A 19279-nucleotide genomic window follows, 5' to 3' on the forward strand; every position below is an offset into this window, starting at 1 on the left:
ATTTCATCTTCAAACTATTCCAATATCCACTTGTGTACAGTAGGTTACCCATTTATAGGTTTCTAATAAAAGCAAATCTTCCTTAAGTGGCTATTACTGGATTTCTCCTTTCAGCCTAGGGATAAGCAGGATTCTGGGCTTTAAAAAGATCTCTAGCGGGCTGAGTAAGAAAGTGACAACTGAAGAATGTCATGGCAAAACTTCGGTATGTCCTAATTACAGCACCGTTAACGAGAAGAACATTTGTCAGACCAGAGCATTCATCACGTTTAGCATAGACACACTGAAATCACCCATTCACGTGGAGTCTGAAAATTTTCTGCTGATCTCTAGTTAGATTCCACGGAAGGTAGTGTCTGGCAATACAAGGTAAGGCACACCATCTGGAAATAATTAATACTTTGGTTTTTCTTAATCAAGTACTTCTTTTAGGAATTTGCACAGTCTGTTGCTAAAGAAAATTATGTATTTATTTTCTTTTAAAAATGAACCGAAATACAGCTTTAGGAAATATGTGTTCATTACATTTAGATACATAGTTTGAGACTGACTGACTTCCAAAGCGTTCCTTCACAGAGTTATATTCACGTGCACCTTGTATGTTTTCTACATTCTCCACCATATTACACCTCATCACAACATTTATAATAAAAAGGCTAACCTGTAAATTCTTTAGACACTGACATTTAGCATGAACATCTGCAACGTATAAGAAACCCTGAATAGTAATTTGATTGCACCGAGACAGATGTAGGCTGGTCAAATAATAAGGCACAGTACTATGTATAGGGAACATGGGTTACTCTTTTAGCAACACAGGCTTACTGACCTAGTTAGCCCGTCGGCAAGAGCTGTATTTGGATTAAAGTCACCGCACCCTCCGAGTGCGGGGACAGCGTTCACCTATCCAAGACTGCTCTGATGACCCAAGGATTTTACATGTTAGTGGGAGCTAAAAAATTGTAAGGTAGCAGTGGAGTTTTAGAACACACAAGGGCTCTTTCATGGGAAGGATGAAGTGTATACATGTCCCCAAACCCTTATCAAACTACAACGAAGACAAACAAAAAACCCCTCCAAAAACCCCACCATCAAGTGGTATCCGTGATAAACACGAAATATAAAAACAAAACTGCCAGGTACCCACAGCTCCGAGTGCTCAAGACATGCAAAAGCTGCAGGTCTTTTCATTAAGGAAAAGTCTGCCAGCGCAGTTTGTTTTGAATCTCAGCTGGGTACCGCAGAGAAGTACCGCAGATCTTTCCATATTATTTTGGCTCTCCACTTCCACAACAGTATTAAACTTTGGCAGGCAGGGGATTTGTATCAATCATTTCAGCAGAGATCTCTGGGTGCAGAATCAGCCTTTTGCTTGTATGGCTAGGATTAGCAAGACATTGCTGAGATCATCATGTATATGTTTCACAGCCAAAACAGCTATTAGTATTAAACAAGGAAAAAAAAAAAAAAGAGGAGCTGTAGCCTGCAGTGAATATCTCTTTAAAAAGGACCCTAGGTTTATTTCGGAGGTAGTTTTAAAGAGGATGACCATTGCAAAGAACCTCTACTGAGAAATTGGTGCTTAAAAAGTTTTCAACTGCATGGAAGTCCTAACAGGTCACGACGATTGTAAACAATTTCAGACTGAGCAACACACTCACTCTTCCACAAAAGTCACCTTAAAGCTTCCCAGTTAGCCTGTTGTGAATTCTTAGGTTAGACAACTGGAGTTCCTATTCAAGCTGGATGGGAAGGATAAAAAACTCTAGCGAAGAGTATCTGTTGTACGCAGATCATCTCTATAATCAGGTCACTGTTGTGAAACGAGCTTCACGTTCAGCAGTTGGCCTTAGTTAAGATCAAACCTGTAAAGAACTAAACGCAGCCTGGGCGGGTGTCTGTCTGTGGTACCATGTTCCGCAGGGAAGAATAATACTTCACTGTCCCACTGAGTCCAAACAAAAACAAGTTTCTCCTTGCAACTTGGACAGGCAGGCAATATTTGGACCCCCGTGTAAAAGCAACGTGTATCTGTCGGATGTGATGCTCATGCCTTGTCATTGGTTTAGCAATATTTTTATATAAACGAAACAGGTAAAAACACAGACAATAAACAGAGCATGTTATTTACAATACAGAGACTAACAGTGCAGTAAAACAGAGGGAACGCTATAAGGAACATTTTAAAACAAGTTTAAGTGACTTTTATAAATGTGATGTCTGTTTTGCTGTAAACCCAAGTAATTTGCATTTGTTTTGTGCTAACTTCCTAGGAGAACACGATTGAAGTTCCAGTGGAATCTCACTAGTGCTGGCAGATTAACAAACTCGCAAAGCAAAGAATTACACAAAAATAAAAGCAGTTCTGTTAATCTATTTAGACAAGTTTAGGTTTAGACTACTTTTACCATTCTAACCAGTATCACAACTAATGAAAATGATGGATTTGGGGCGATTTCAGACCTCACTAGTGTTTAGCTTTCCAAAGAATAAAGTGTGAATTTGGGATTCGACTGTATGTCAGTGAAGACAGCCACTGTGAGCGTCACCACCCTTTATAAACGACACCGTCCAACAACGCAGCCCGTGGTCCAACCCTCCACGCGTGGCTGCGGGCAACTCCTCTGCTAATTCACAGGGAACTCTACAAGCCAAGTGTTTACTGGGACGATTCCTCAGCTCTCTCCCAGATACGAGATTTATTAGCTCACTTGCAGGGCTCTCCCAGTTTGGGAATACTGGGCACACTATTCACTGAAAGCAAACATTTTATAAACAAAACGGGGCTTAGTAATTGGAAACACCACCACGATATTCTCGGCTGTATTCCCTGGGTTATGAAGAAGTCCGTTTCGATACAGTAAAAATCTTCTGAGGCTGCTTCCTTTTCCTTCTCACCTACTATGACTATATAGACGAGAGCCCCAAATTAGCAAGACAGTTAACTATGCACTTGGTATTTTAAAATATAGTAGTCCCAAGTAAGCAAGATCCAGTCTCAAACACACACAACTCATAACAGGCACCTTGTGCAGTCAGGTCACGCTGAACACATTTTCCAGATAAAAAGCAATGTTCTTGCCAGCTAATTACTTTTATCTGCAGTTTTACAGCACCAGCCTTAAGTGAGATTATTGTGTGTACACCAGAGGCTGTTGCATTAGAAGTTACCTCATAGTAACCAGGTCCCAGAAATCACAGGAGAATGATTACTCTACATTTGGCATCTTATAGATGAAAATGGTTTAGAACCAAGGTACTGCTCTGTGTTCCCAAGAGAAGACCTGTTTGTGCAGCTCCTAGCACGCCAACACTCTACTGTCTTCTGCCAGGCTCCAGACACTACCATCGCTTTACAGCCTCTATATAAAGTGCTTTGCTATGCATCTTTCCTAACAAGCTATTGCTCCTGAAACATTCCTTTCTCCTCACTCACCAGGTATATTTTGTAAAAAAAAAAAATGTATAGGATAAAGGGCAGAGGAGGAAGAAGTTCTTTCTGGCTTCTGAAAACGTGCCACATCTGTTAGAGAGATTCTACTAAAATCAATGGTGTCTTCTGCCACTTCCTCCAAAAATCCACTTCCCTGATTCTCCATTCAGATAAAACTTCACTCAGCTGAGCCAAATAAAAAATACCAGTCATGCATTATTATGAAGTGATCCATGAACATACCATGCACGCTGGTGTTACTTGTAGCTGCACGGATAAAGGCTAGACTGTTATTTTAATATTATTACTAAGCTTATTGAATTTACACGTGTAAAACAAAAGAACTCAGAAAAGCTACATACACGAGAACCTCAGTTTAAACAACAGTCCTGGAAAGTTTGGAGCTTTGGCTCTGTCTTTTTGACCTTTTTATACAGGCCTCCACCCAGCATTTCACCAGTGCTGTAATTAAACAGAGCAGAGGAGAAAATGCAGCCCCATCTTCTCAGAGGGAGGGTCTTGTATTGACCACGTGGTCACCTTTTCTTAAAAATCACCCTGAAATTCCTTTGTTTGTATACTGAGAGTCTCCTTGTTTTAACATTAAAAGCCTGCTACAGAGAAACTCATTAAATTTAAAACCTTCTGTTCATAAAAGCTCCGAATGGCATTTAAAATTGTGTTCAGGCACCTGGCAAGAGATCAGATGTTTCTGCAAAGGGACTCGGGCCATGTGGCTGCAAGAAATAACAACCCGAACGAGTTGTGCTGTTGTCATTACAGGTCACACCACCTTTTCATGTTCTTGGAAGATAAAGGAAGAGGAAATAAAAGCTCACGTATTTCAAGAATGAGAAAACGTAGGCATCTCTCTCTCAAAGACCTGAAGGAATACGATTAGAAATAATAAAGCAATTCTTCCCATAATGTATTTTGATTTGGATCCACCAGTTCTTGCACCTTATCAATCTCCCCTGATATTTTACAAATTATGCTTAGATTTCAGAGCACGCTTCCAATCATTAGGTGTGCCCCCTCGCCCCCATTTTCTAGTTACAGTCCTGGGCCCCCTGATAGGGGTGGCACGTTTGCTTTTTATTAAGAGAGCTCCATGTAATTCAATGGAATTCACTCTACACACAAAAAAAGAAATTTTTAAAATGACCAGAATCTCAAACATGTATATAAAACATGCTCTTTAAGCTCAACATTTTTGTTTTGGGAACAACACAGGAAAACAAACACACACGCACACATCTGGCAGAACTGACGATTTCCATTTGAGCTCCAAAGAAACCTATGACTGATTCATTAGCCCTGAACAAACTGGCCCACACTTGTGACAGGCCAGTCCTGATCTTGAATTCCCCTACCAGCTTTCTATAGACTTTTAAGGGAAATAGCAAGTGTACGGAAGTTAGTAGTTTTATTTAGATATATCCTGTGTTCCATGGCATTTCTATGCTCCTTTGGGGAAAAAAAAACCCAAAACAAAAATCAGACGATAAAATTTCAACACCAAATTCCTTTGGTGTCTACATTCCATGGTATTTTTAAAAATCTCAGTCAGGATAGATAAGGGAAAAGCAGCGCAGAGAAATCAAATTCTTCAAACAGAAGTTAGCAATTTGCAAGTAAGTTCCTAATGCATTACATTAACACATTTGTGCTTTTGACATTAGATGTAAAAACTGTCCCCAGAATAAAAAGAGTTCAGTTGGAGATTAACTGAAAATACATATTTTAAATCAATTTCCCTTGCTGTCTTAAGCAAAAGGATCTGTTAAACCGTCCTGATAAGAAATAGTCTGATTTCTAAAACAGCATTATTAAATAGCACGTCTGCCAAACTGTCGTTTTACTCAACAGCTGAGCTGACCTACCCAGTGATGTAATATGCACCACATTGTGAGTGAAACAATCGGATAAAAGTTAGCCCTTTAAATGTGTACATGTTGACTGAACTTTTTATATTCAAGATTTAGCCTCTAATAAAAAGTAAATCCATTAAAAACCTCTGCATTTAGCTTCCTTACACATTATTAGCAAACAATTAAAATACAAGGTACGTATTCTGGAAATACATAGTTCTCTATTAGCTGACCAGTTTGGGCAGCACAGTACATAGAGGTATACTGCCATTGGAGTCGGACGTTAAGTTAGCCCTCAGCTTGTTCGCTACTCCAACTACAGGAGGCAACTTGGAACCTATTCCTGTGAGAGAACTTGTATAGCTAGAAATCCGTTTATTGGAGGTTTTATCAGTGCTGGGTGGTTTGGGCATTCGTTTACAAATCCAAGGGTGCCTTAAAGCTTGACTCGGAGTCATGCGTACAGAAGGATCCCAGCTGAGACATTCTTTTAAGAACTCTATAAACAAGGGATCGTCACAGCCTTTCAGTGCTGTCACCCAGTCTTTGTTCCCTGGAGCGCCTCGTATTTTACCCCGGCGCGATCGACTCCCATTAAGGGTCACTCTTCCGTCTGCGTGCATAGTCACAGTGCAGTAGCGAGGATGACCCTTAGAGCTGATGAAGTTCTTGGCTCGCTTGGATTGATCCAAAAGCTTCTGAGGTGGGACTCCAAGAAGTTCCATCATACAAGCCAGTTGGTCTCCTTCATCCTCTCCAGGAAAAAGAGGGTAGCCAGTCAACAGCTCCACCAGAATACAGCCAAAACTCCACATGTCTATGGGCATCCCATAGCGACTGCCCAGAATTACCTCTGGCGCCCGATAAAATCGAGACTGAATATATGTGTAGACTCTTTGGTGCTCAAAACAGCTGGACCCAAAATCTATAACCTTGATTCCACTCCTCCCTTGCTGTTTTAGGAGGATATTTTCCGGCTTCAAGTCACAGTGTATGATTTTGTTTCTATAAAGGGCATCCAAGCACTGCAGTATAGAGTGAGCAAACTTGCGCACCAGTTGGATACTGAAGCCCTGAAACTTATTTCTTTTAATCAGCTCATACAGGTTCATACTCAAGAGTTCAAAGGTCATACAGATGTGGTTCCGAAAGGTGAAGCTTTCCAGCATGTGAATAACATTCATACTGCCCGTTTTATCCTGCTTCTTCAGATGCTCCAGAATCCGGATTTCTTCTGCTGCTTGGCGATGGAATCTCTTTTCATTGCGAACCATCTTTAAGGCTAAGTGTTGGTGGAGTTTGTGATCGTAGACTTTAGCAACTTGTCCAAAACTGCCCTTGCCAATGATTTTGAGTACTTCATACCGGTAAGCAAGATGGTCATGGGGCACGTGAATGTAGCTGCCTTGGTCGTCATCATAACCTCCATTGTTGGGACCACCAATAACTCCTTGCCTCTTTTTTGCAGCTGGACCCACAAAGTAAATTTCAGAAAAATTAAATATCTCTTGCTGCTCATAAGCAGATAACTGATGTTTGTACTGTTTGACAGCTTGCTCTGGAGCTTGGGAAATGGCTTTATGTGCTTTTGAGGAACTACCACCACCTTTAGAAGTGCTTATGCTCTCTATACTTTTATCTTTTGTCAGGGAAGGAAGAGATCTTTCTGAACCAGTAATTCCTGCAGACTGAAGAGTGCTACTCCTTCTGTTGCCAGAGTCCTCAAATAATTGCTCCACTTTGACCTGACTTCCAGTCAGAGGGTGATCCTTCATTGCGAGTTTGTTGCTAGAAACCTACAGATGGAAAAACAAAAAAAATAAGCTTTACTTTATCTTTTAAAGCACGGACTAAGAATAAAATCAATACCACGTAAAACAAAAACAGCAACATTGACAGGTTTTGCATTTCTGTGAGGAACAAATACAAAATACAAAAACGCTAAACTAACTCAAGTTACAAGCATAGTTATAGAAGGGTACACAAAGAGAATGCAGCTTACTGAAACAAGCACTTGCACAAACGTAGTGTGTTTTTAAGTCCATAAAGGGTAAACCCTAGAGAGTCAAACGCTCAAACAAGGACACAATACCTATCTCCACCAGTATGCACGTAGTCAGCAAACAGCCGGGGGAACAGCTATGTTTAGCTTTAAATGTGGGTGCAGCAAACACAACCAACGACAGATGCAACTTGCACCTGTCTGAAACGTGCAACAGAACATGAATGTGCAGAGAAGCGTTAGCAATATTGCAAAGACAAGTGTGCCAAAGGAGACAAAGAAACAACAGCAAGTGGCATAAGGCTGGTGTAACCAAGCTGAACAAGGAGCAAAAGGATGACAGAGTGAGACAAGATAAACCATACTTTTTTTTTTTTAAATTGATGTTTTTTCTTTGAAGGGGAAAACATCATCATATCCACAACTCCTTTTAAAATCGTGATAGCTGCACAACTATCTTCAGACAGACCTGGAAGCTTTGAATAATCAAGAAGCTCTCTTACTCCAACTGTGTTGACAGTAGTCTGTAACCACTGCCTCTTACTGCCATATGTTAAAATATTTACATCTGAAATGAACTCACAGAAGGTGAGAAAAGCACTGTGAAATTTTTCAGGCTTGTCATTTTTACAAATTATTAAATGCTCAACTCCTGGAGTTCAGTTCCTTACTTGAACAGCAGTTATTCCCCTTTTCTACTCACTGACACTCCATGCTGAGAGACAGCAGAGAGGTGTTGTCTTATCCTGTGCAACACTGAAGAAGCCTTGACTAGAGTAGCAACATCTGTTTTCCATTTTGTCCTTTAATCTAAAAATAAAGATTTGAGACACATGCCAAACCGAATCCCTGAAAACCAAAATAACTACACAGGAATCAAACAAAAATTATAAATAAACCTGCAGATCCACAGCAATAAAACCAAATTCCTTTTTAGTTACATACAATCCAACATCTCGGCACAGACAGTAAATAAGGGAAGCGAACGTTCTTGCCAAAAACAACTACACACGCCTCTTAAGACTCTGTTTGTTGGTGCTGCCTTGAAATGTTTGCCCTTGTTCACAAGCCCTCAAAGATGGGCATTTCCTGCAAAAGTCAGTCCTTATCAGTGGTGACTAGGGGCCATCGGATATATCCTGCTAAGTTCCACTACTCTGAGTCCTATCGACCCAAAAATACAGTGTACTGTAAGAGACACGCCTTTCCAGAAAGTCTTAAATAAAAAAACAAAGCCCAACCCTGGTAACTTAGAATAAACGCCTTTTTTCTCGGAGTCTGGCTGAACCTCCGAGATAAGAATGACATATTTTCGGAACTGGCTACAAGACTGTTCAGTCCAGGAGACTCAAACAGTAAGTTTACAAATAAACAGAGAACATAAGCACAGAACAAGGTTCACACTTGTTTGTTTTCTGAAGTTTTCCAGGGGGGCAGGAGAGAGGGGGAAAAACCAAACCAAAACAAGGCTGTCCTTCTACAGTAGAAGTCTTATTTTCACCTTTGCAATCAAAACTCGATATCCTCCCTACACGGGTTTCAATTGTATGCACAACAGAAGCAGCTTTTTATCAGTGACTTAGAATGGACACGACTGCACCTTTGCAGACAGCCACCCTAACGCAGAACACTGCCATGGGAGTTTGTACCAGCAGGGCTCTGCGGAGCAGCCTTCTCTAGCTGGATAAATGAATTAAGCAAGCACCAAGACTTCAAAACGTGCTACTGTATTGCACAAATGTCTTTCAACTATTTGGTTTCGGAAAAATGGTGTTAACAGTCTGAATGTCATAAATTGTAGCAACATGATAAAAGTGTGAAAGCCTTGCAAACAGCGCTACATCTAAATATTCCCTATTCAGGAGCAATAGCAACTCTGCTAATGCTGTTTGTGGCAAACATTCTGTACCTTTGAATCCCTAAATAAACAAGGAATTCACGATTCTGTTTATCCCGGAACTATTTCTTAGTGAAGAAACTACAGCTTTAAATCTCAAACCCGACTCAACAGCCATTCAGTAGTAAGGACTACATTTTCATTCTTAGAGGACTACCAAAATCACTTGCCACATGACAGTCAGACACAAATATAGATCAATCCTAACTTGAACTCAGAAGAGCTGCACTTAAAGTCAGATGACTTCTGGGAACATCAGCTTTCTTTCAACAGCTTTCTTTTACAAATCACAGGCTGCACAGGTTTTGTTTTATCGATAAAGTGCTATTAGCAGCCAAGAAATTAGACAGACAACACAAGTGGCACCCTGTTGAAGATCTTCACGTATTTACAAAACTTCATATTAATTGAGAAGGAAACAGTTAACCCAGTTCCTATACAGGTGGTTTTGCAAAAGTGCATCAGTTATTTTCTGAATACTGAATTAAACAAACTGAACTAAAAGCATGTATTCTCAAAGCAGAGACATTTATGTTCTCTTATAGCGAAGATGAAAAGAATGGACAGCTGCAGACCTCAGAAGTTTTCAATTCTCATGTAACATTACACTGTAATACAAAAATCTTGCAAGAAGGAAACCAAATATCACTTAATTCCAGATACTTTCCCATTAAAATTGAGCATCATGATTTTCATCCTTGCATGCTTCATCTCAGTTCCTGCTCGCAAGATGCCACTAAGGTGGTATTTTTTGATGTGTCATTACGGCAAAACTAGGCATTTTATAATCCTTAATCTTGCCTTAAGAAGTTAACAGGCTTGATGGACAAAATACAGATGAAAAATAAGATACACCAGGGAAACTAAATATTCATGGAGTTATATTTGTATTTAACTAGATAGTTCCATCCTATGGATTCCTGTTCAGTTATGAACACTACTCTTCAAACTCTACTACTCAACAAATCTCTACATTTCTTCTGCTATCCCTCAACATTGCCAAAAAGGGAAAACACAGACCCATGCTACTGAGTTTGCTCAGTGAACAGCACAGACCACATTAATTACTAATATCTGTTACAATAAATTCCCACAAGGTGATGATTTTCAAACGCATCTTACTCAGTGAAATGTCTATTTTCACATTTTAGAGAGCGGGTTTTTTTAAGCTCAAGCTCCTTCACTTCTGCCAGAATTCAACAAGAGCCAAAACACGTTTAAAAACCATATAAAGGTCAGATCACTGTACAGCTAAACACGACCACTACTGCTCAGTTGAATCGAGTTAGGGAAAGATCTCGTAACTCCACATCTGCTGAGGAAACACAGCACTTACAAAGAAGCACGTTAACACCTTCAGTCCATAAAGAGCTATTTTGCTAGCAAACGTAGTGGCAGATAATGCCAAAGTTTTCAGAGGAGAAAGATACTTTTGTAAGATGTTTGACAGCCATGCAAACCCACACTGCTCCTTCTGCTGTTCGTAAGTACGTATCTCTTGGAATTTTCACAAGGGAAACTAAAATGGAAACGTGCAAGAGTTAAAGCAAAGCACGTGTGGATTTACATCCTTATCAACATACAAGGTGACACACGGAACACTTCAACCATTTGTAAAATAACTTTCTTGATTAAAACATGAGCTGAGGATAGTAAGATAGGATTTCTGAGGCTGCCTAGCAAGTTCTGCACTGAACACAATACCACATCATTTTTATGCTTAGTAAAAGCAATAACGTTAATAAGCTACTACAAAGCTGCAACATCCCACTTTTTTAATTTATTCTCTACAGTGAGATGTCTAACTCCTTGACAGTTTTCGCTGCCACACAACACAACGCGGTGAAGACCCAGATAACTTTAAAATACTCACATTAGATCTTCCAAGGGAAGGAAGTCCTGAGGGGCTGTGTTCTTCATTTGTAGAGTCTTGGTACCTAATCTGATCTATCCTCATATAGGAGTCATATAATCCATCTCCAAACCTGGCTGGAAACATGCCATATACAAACCAGTTAGTCACAACAGTTCACGTTGATACAGACAGAGACAAATGCTGAAATGTATCTCACTTAGCACATTTTAGTCTGTGTCGTGGTTTAATCTCAGTCAGCAATTAAGCACCACACAGCCGCTCGCTCACTCCCCCCCACCCGGTGGGATGGGGGAGAGAATTGGAAGAGCACAAGTTAGAAAGACTCGTGGGTTGAGATAAAAACAGTTTAATAATTGAAATAAAATGATAATAATAATATGATAATAATAATAATAATACACAAAACAAGTGATGCACAGCACAATTGCTCACCACCCGCTGACCGATGCCCAGCCAGTCCCCGAGCAGCGGCCCCCCCGGCCAGCTTTTCCCAGTTTATGTACTGAGCATGACGTCACATGGTATGGAATGTCCCTTTGGCCAGTTTGGCTGTGCCCCCTCCCAGCTTCTTGTGCACCTCCAGCCTCCTCAGTCAGTAGAGCATGGGAAGCTGAAAAGTCCTTGGCTAGTGTAAGCATTACCTAGCAACAACTAAAACACCGGTGTGTTATCAACTTTGTTCTCATCCTAAATCCAAAACACTGTACCAGCCACTAGGAAGGAAATTAACTCTATCCCTGCCGAAACCAGGACAATATCCACCCCTTATTCTATACCATTTGCATCATGCTCAAGTCTCACATTTTCCAGTACATTTTCATTAATCACCACCCCCTTTTATATATATATATACACACATACACAGATATCATTCCCTTCATCTGTGGGCCATCCCTCTAAAATGTTCGGTGAGTTCATTTAGTCCATGACTTCGGGCTCCATCTGTCATAATAATCTTTCAGGGCAGGAAAAATGGAGATGGTATGTGGTGTTGGATTGTTTCAGGTTGAAGTCAGTTCTGGTACCATCATCACTGTGCTTTGCTTGGTTTCACTGAAGTTATTCTTCATTAATCTGGGTGATTCTTATTATAATAACATTAGTATGGCATATAATATTATTAGTATTATTAGTATATCTGTGTATTATTAGTATAACTATTATAACTATAATTAGTACTTAACATCACATAATTCAGATCATTGGCTATTCTCACCCAAAATCAAATCCCCTTGAGGCACACATCGGACTTCCCCATCCTTCCGCATTATCCACCAAGTGCACCCAGGTCCTTGAGCAAAAGCAATCCCACGGATGGGTCTGCCTCTGCCTGAGGCAGGAATAACCCAGACTGTCTTCCCCAGCATATTTTTTATGTGCACTACAGGGACTTTATTCCCATCTACAGTACGTAAAAGTTCTGACTGGGCAGGGCCTGCTCGATTGGCAGATCCCCGAGTGTTGACTAACCAGGTGGCCTTTGCTAAATGCGTATCCCAATGTTTGAATGTCCCACCACCCATTGCTCTCAGCGTAGTCTTTAACAGTCCATTGTATCGTTCAATTTTCCCAGAAGCTGGTGCATGATAGGGGATGTGATACACCCACTCAATGCCGTGCTCTTTGGCCCAGGTGTCTATGAGGTTGTTTCGGAAATGAGTCCCATTGTCTGACTCAATTCTTTCTGGGGTGCCATGTCGCCATAGGACTTGCTTTTCAAGGCCCAGGATAGTGTTCCGGGCAGTGGCATGGGGCACGGGATATGTTTCCAGCCATCCGGTGGTTGCCTCCACCATTGTAAGCACGTGGCGCTTGCCTTGGCGGGTTTGTGGGAGTGTGATATAATCGATCTGCCAGGCCTCCCCATATTTATATTTCAACCATCGTCCTCCATACCAAAAAGGCTTTAACCGTTTGGCTTGCTTGATTGCAGCACATGTTTCGCATTCATGGATAACCTGGGCTATAGTGTCCATGGTCAAGTCCACCCCTCGATCACGAGCCCATCTGTATGTTGCATCTCTTCCTTGGTGACCTGAGGTGTCATGGGCCCACCGAGCTAGAAATAATTCACCCTTATGTTGCCAGTCCAGATCCACCTGAGCCACTTCAATCTTAGCAGCCTGATCCACCTGCTGGTTGTTTTGATGTTCTTCAGTGGCCCGACTCTTGGGTACGTGAGCATCTACGTGACGGACTTTTACAACCAGGTTCTCCACCCGGGCAGCAATATCTTGCCACAATGCGGCAGCCCAGATGGGTTTGCCTCTGCGCTGCCAGTTGCTCTGCTTCCATTGCTGCAACCACCCCCACAGGGCATTTGCCACCATCCATGAGTCAGTATAGAGATAGAGCACTGGCCACTTTTCTCGGTCAGCAATGTCTAAAGCCAGCTGGATGGCCTTTACTTCTGCAAATTGGCTTGATTCACCTTCTCCTTCAGCCGTTTCTACAACTTGTCGCATAGGACTCCATACAGCAGCTTTCCACCTCCGATGTTTTCCCACAAGACGACAGGACCCATCAGTGAACAGGGCATATTGCTTCTCATTTTCTGGTAGTTCATTATACATTGGGGCCTCTTCAGCACGCGTTACCTCCTCCTCTGGCAATATTCCAAAATCTTTGCCCTCTGGCCAATCCATGATCACTTCCAGAATTCCTGGGCGACTGGGGTTTCCTATTCGAGCCCGTTGTGTGATTAGTGCGACCCACTTACTCCATGTAGCATCAGTTGCATGATGTGTACAGGGGACCCTCCCTCTGAACATCCAGCCCAGCACCGGCAGTCGGGGTGCCAGGAGGAGCTGTGCTTCAGTGCCGATCACTTCTGAAGCAGCTCGAACCCCTTCATATGCTGCTAATATCTCTTTTTCAGTTGGAGTATAGCGGGCCTCGGATCCTCTGTATCCCCGACTCCAAAACCCTAGGGGTCGACCTCGAGTCTCCCCTGGTGCTTTCTGCCAGAGGCTCCAGGTAGGGCCATTCTCCCCGGCTGCGGTATAGAGCACATTTTTTACATCTTGCCCTGCCCGGACTGGCCCCAGGGCTACTGCATGAACTATCTCCCGTTTAATTTGTTCAAAAGCTTGTCGTTGCTCAGGGCCCCATTTGAAATCGTTCTTCTTTCGGGTCACTTGATAGAGAGGGTTTACAATCAGACTGTAATTTGGAATGTGCATTCTCCAAAAACCCACCACGCCTAAGAAAGCTTGTGTTTCTTTTTTGCTAGTTGGTGGAGACATGGCTGTTATTTTGTTGATCACATCTATTGGGATCTGACGACGTCCATCTTGCCATTTTATTCCTAAAAACTGGATCTCCTGTGCAGGTCCCTTGACCTTACTTTGTTTTATGGCAAAACCGGCCTTCAGCAGGATTTGGACTATTTCCTTCCCTTTTTCAAAAACTTCTTCTGCTGTGTTGCCCCACACGATGATATCATCAATGTATTGCAGGTGTTCTGGAGCTCCACCCTGTTCTAATGCAGTCTGGATCAGTCCATGGCAAATGGTAGGGCTGTGTTTCCACCCCTGGGGCAGTCGGTTCCAGGTGTACTGAACGCCCCTCCAAGTGAAAGCAAACTGTGGCCTGCACTCTGCTGCCAAAGGGATTGAGAAAAATGCATTAGCAATATCAATTGTGGCATACCACTTGGCTGCCTTTGATTCCAATTCATATTGAAGTTCTAGCATGTCTGGCACAGCAGCACTCAGCGGTGGCGTGACTTCATTTAGGCCACGATAGTCTACTGTTAGTCTCCACTCTCCATTAGACTTCCGCACTGGCCATATGGGACTGTTAAAGGGTGAGTGGGTCTTGCTGATCACTCCTTGGCTCTCCAGTCGACGAATCAGCTCATGAATGGGAATCAGGGAGTCTCGGTTGGTGCGATATTGCCGCCGGTGCACTGTGGTGGTAGCGATTGGCACTTGTTGGTCTTCGACCTTCAGCAACCCCACAACAGAAGGGTCCTCCGAGAGACCAGGCAAGGTGGACAGCTGTTTAATCTCCTCCGTCTCCAAGGCAGCTATACCAAAAGCCCACCTGTACCCTTTTGGGTCCTTGAAATACCCTCTCCTGAGGTAGTCTATGCCAAGGATGCACGGAGCATCTGGGCCAGTCACAATGGGGTGCTTCTGCCACCCATTCCCAGTTAGACTCACTTCGGCTTCCAATACAGATAGCTGTTGGGATCCCCCCGTCACCCCAGAAATATAGATGGGTTCTGTTCCTATATATCTTGATGGCATTAGGGTACACTGTGCACCGGTGTCTACCAGAGCCTTATACTTCTGTGGGTCTGATGTGCCAGGCCACCGAATCCACACAGTCCAGTAAACCCGGTTGTCCCTTTTCCAATTGCTTTGTCAATGCCCCCTTCCCTAGAAAGGGATCCCAGCTGCTTGGCTTCCCTACCCTCTAATTCCAGGCTACTGGCCCCATTATCCCAGCATCGGAGCAGCCAGGTGACAATATGCTCACCTGGACGGCGGCTGAAATCTTTTCGTATATCTCGCAGCTCACTCAGGGATAGAGATCGGGTGGTCACTGTCTCGTTTATGAGTTCTTCCTCTTCCTCCTCCCCGATCAGCGGCCGGCTTTCCTCCTCCCGTTCTCGTGATGGTCCTTCTCTAGGGTCATCTGTCTCGTATACTTCTTCCTCCGGTTCCCTTTTAGAAGAAGCTTCTTCCTCCCTTACTAAACGAGCTGACTTCCGCTTCCAAGATTTCTTCTTGTGTACAGGGGCGACTGATACTGGCACAGGCTCGTTCTTTGGTTCAGCCACAGGGCGTGTTGCTGGGGTTGGAGTGGCCGCAGTGCAAGTGCATGTCACCGGAGTCTGAGTGGCCGCAGGGCCTGTTGCCGGGGTTGGAGTGGCCGCAGTGCATGTCGCTGGGGTTGGAGTGGCCGCAGTGCATGTCGCCGGGGTTGGAGTGGCCGCAGTGCAAGTGCATGTCACCGGAGTCTGAGTGGCCGCAGGGCCTGTTGCTGGGGTTGGAGTGGCTGCAGTGCATGTCGCCGGGGTTGGAGTGGCCGCAGTGCATGTCGCCGGGGTTGGAGTGGCCGCAGTGCAAGTGCATGTCACCGGAGTCTGAGTGGCCGCAGGGCCTGTTGCTGGGGTTGGAGTGGCCGCAGTGCAAGTGCATGTCACCGGAGTCTGAGTGGCCGCAGGGCCTGTTGCTGGGGTTGGAGTGGCCGCAGTGCATGTCGCCGGGGTTGGAGTGGCCGCAGGGCCTGTCGCCGGGGTCTGAGTGGCCGCAGGGCCTGTCGCCGGGGTTGGAGTGGCCGCAGTGCATGTCGCCGGGGTTGGAGTGGCCGCAGGGCCTGTCGCCGGGGTTGGAGTGGCCGCAGTGCATGTCGCCGGGGTTGGAGTGGCTGCAGGGCCTGTCGCCGGGGTTGGAGTGGCCACAGGGCCTGTCGCCGGGGTCTGAGTGGCCGCAGAGCCTGTCGCCGGGGTTGGAGTGGCCGTAGTGCGTGTTGCCCGGGTTTGAGTGGCTGCACGGCCTGTTGCCCGGGTCTGAGTGGCCGCAGTGCGTGTCGTTTTACTGTCAGAGCCAGAGACCTTCTCTTCCCTTTGAGGGTACTGAGTAGTGTTGAACAGGGCTCGGTAGGCATGGGCCAGGCCCCAGCACGTTGCAATGAGTTGCATCTCTCTAGAGTTGCCAGGGTGACAGCATACTTTTTCCAAATATTCTACTAACTTTTCAGGATTCTGCACTTGCTCAGGGGTGAAGTTCCAAAACACTGGGGGTGCCCATTGGCCTAGGTACTTGCCCATCTTGTCCCACACACCCTGCCACTCATAATTATTCACCCTTGGGGCAGATCTCTGGATGATATTCTTAAATTGCTTACCAACTTTAGACAAAACCGAAACAATATTCCCAAGAAGTATTAATAGAAGTATCTGAACTGCCCAAGGATGCTCAAAATACTGAAAAATTACTGTAATGAAGGAGGAAACATCATAGAAGAAGGTAGTGACACTGCCATTCTGTATTTCCTCTGTAAAAAAACTCTCAGAAAAGTTACTGCAATTGCTAGTTGTCTCCACGATATGGTATCCATGGTACAGTAACGGCTTCATTGCGAAGTTTACATACCACAGAAACGTCAAGGTCAATGTTCTAAAAACAAACCTCACAAGCGAGACATTACTATTCACTGCAGACCACAGCAAACTGCAAAACCCAACACCAATCTTTAACATGTACAGCAGGAAAAAGAGCGCGATGCAGATTATACAAATCAATATCGAGAACAGAGAAACCAACATTGTGACCCTCAACTATTAACAGATATAAGTTCCTTAATACACTCCGGTTAATCTGTTATTATCTCAAACCCTTCGTGCCCCACGTTGGGCGCCAAAAAGGACTGTCGTGGTTTAATCTCAGTCAGCAATTAAGCACCACACAGCCGCTCGCTCACTCCCCCCCACCCGGTGGGATGGGGGAGAGAATTGGAAGAGCACAAGTTAGAAAGACTCGTGGGTTGAGATAAAAACAGTTTAATAATTGAAATAAAATGATAATAATAATATGATAATAATAATAATAATACACAAAACAAGTGATGCACAGCACAATTGCTCACCACCCGCTGACCGATGCCCAGCCAGTCCCCGAGCAGCGGCCCCCCCGGCCAGCTTTTCCCAGTTTATGTACTGAGCATGACGTCACATGGTATGGAATGTCCCTTTGGCCAGTTTGGCTGTGCCCCCTCCCAGCTTCTTGTGCACCTCCAGCCTCCTCAGTCAGTAGAGCATGGGAAGCTGAAAAGTCCTTGGCTAGTGTAAGCATTACCTAGCAACAACTAAAACACCGGTGTGTTATCAACTTTGTTCTCATCCTAAATCCAAAACACTGTACCAGCCACTAGGAAGGAAATTAACTCTATCCCTGCCGAAACCAGGACAGTCTGTAAGATCATCAGTTCTCGTTCATTTATTAAATGATCTTTAGAATTTAACTATGACTATATTTTAATACCACAACAGAGTGCAAAGCTCTTGGGAAATCTTAATTTGTGATACTTTCCTTTCAATTTAGAGCCTCTCTTTTTTTTAATCAGCTTTTGCACTGCAAATACATCCTTAAGAAACATTAACCAACACACTCCCCATTTTCCCTGAAGCAGGATAATCCCGAACTAGCCTCATTGAGAGCGACAACAGAAAACGAGCACACACTTAAATACTTGATAGGACTATCCTTTAAAGAAGGTTATCCTTTAGAAGCGATACGTGGGAATTACGGTTAGCAGATTTGCTACAAGGGGGGGGGGGGGGGGGAAGGTCGTGTCGGTTTGCACCGTAACTGTTGGCAAATACTGCTAAGGAACTTAAAATTGCAACGTTTAACGCGACTGACTCCGCACCGGGGCTCGGCAGTTTCGCGAACGGGAGAAACCAAGGGGGGAGCGGGGCGAGGCGGGCTCCCCGGCCAGCCCCGGCCCTCCGCCCCGCGCTCGCCCGCGGGCCCTCCCCGAGGCCGCGGCACCGCTCCCCGCGGGACCCCCGTGGCTGCCGTCGGGGCGCAGCGGGGAGGGCCCGGCGGCCGCCTCAGCCCCCTCCCTCCCGCCCGGCCCGGCCCGGCCCGGCCCGACCCGACCCGACCCGGCCCCGCGGCCGCCGCCTCACCTGCGCCGAGGGGCGCCTCCGGCTTCCTGCCCAGCAGCATCGTGGCGGGGGGGGGACGGCCCCCATCCCCCGCCGGGCCCCGCGCCGCCGCCTGCCCGCGCTCCGCCGTCCAGCGCTGCCGCGGCGGGCGGCGAGGCTCCGGTCGGGCTGCGGCCGCCCGCCACTGGCCCGGCCGTTGCCGGGGGAACGGCCCCCCGCCCGCCCGCCGCCGGGCGGCGCCTGCGCAGTGGCGGCGAGGGGGAGGCGGGAGGGCCGGGCCGGGGAACGGGGCCCCGCCGTCCGCAAGCCTCCCCGGGCCGGGGAACGGCCGATAACCGGGAGGGCGCCCTCCTCGCAAAACGTCGTTACGTTTTTAAATCCGCATCCAAAACCCTCGGGTTTCATCGCCTGTGTCTCGTCCCTCTCCCCCCTCAGCCCGTCTGCCGGTGCCCCCCGCCCCAGGAGACCCCTCACAGAACAAAGCACAAGCGTTTGGGAGGAGGAAAAGGCTCCGCTAGGATAAACCCCGCAGCACCCGCGGGCTCGGGCGCTCCACGCCTCCGGAGGTCTCACGGC

At 45.2% G+C, this 19279-nt stretch overlaps 1 protein-coding gene across 2 annotated transcripts; it reads right to left on the minus strand.

Moving 5' to 3' along the window:
- Nucleotides 1-448: 448 nt before the first annotated feature.
- On the minus strand, nt 449-18807 carry DYRK3 (dual specificity tyrosine phosphorylation regulated kinase 3). Of its 2 annotated transcripts, none has more exons than XM_076357865.1 (3): nt 18725-18807; nt 11077-11188; nt 449-7100 (listed from the first exon to the last, which is right to left on the minus strand). In XM_076357865.1, the coding sequence occupies exons 2-3, from the start codon at nt 11158-11160 to the stop codon at nt 5529-5531; spliced, it is 1656 nt and encodes a 551-aa protein (XP_076213980.1). In that variant the 5' UTR covers nt 11161-11188; nt 18725-18807; the 3' UTR covers nt 449-5528. The 2 variants fall into 2 exon arrangements, with proteins under 2 accessions (XP_076213980.1, XP_076213979.1); XM_076357864.1 differs by having other exon boundaries at nt 11077-11192.
- Between the last annotated feature and the right edge of the window lie 472 nt (nt 18808-19279).

Source organism: Aptenodytes patagonicus, chromosome 22 (assembly GCF_965638725.1).
Source record: "Aptenodytes patagonicus chromosome 22, bAptPat1.pri.cur, whole genome shotgun sequence".
Taxonomy (NCBI): Eukaryota; Metazoa; Chordata; class Aves; order Sphenisciformes; family Spheniscidae; genus Aptenodytes; species Aptenodytes patagonicus.

What these genes read in the sequence shown, in the direction of transcription:
- DYRK3 (XM_076357864.1), bottom strand. Translation starts at nt 18,764, where the DNA reads ATGCTGCTGGGCAGGAAGCCGGAGGCGCCCCTCGGCGCAG. An exon ending in GGAGGCGCCCCTCGGCGCAG is followed by an intron (nt 11,193 to 18,724) that starts GTGAGGCGGCGG and finishes GCATGTTTCCAG; the next exon opens with CCAGGTTTGGAGATGGATTA. An exon ending in CTTCCCTTGGAAGATCTAAT is followed by an intron (nt 7,101 to 11,076) that starts GTGAGTATTTTA and finishes TTCCATCTGTAG; the next exon opens with GTTTCTAGCAACAAACTCGC.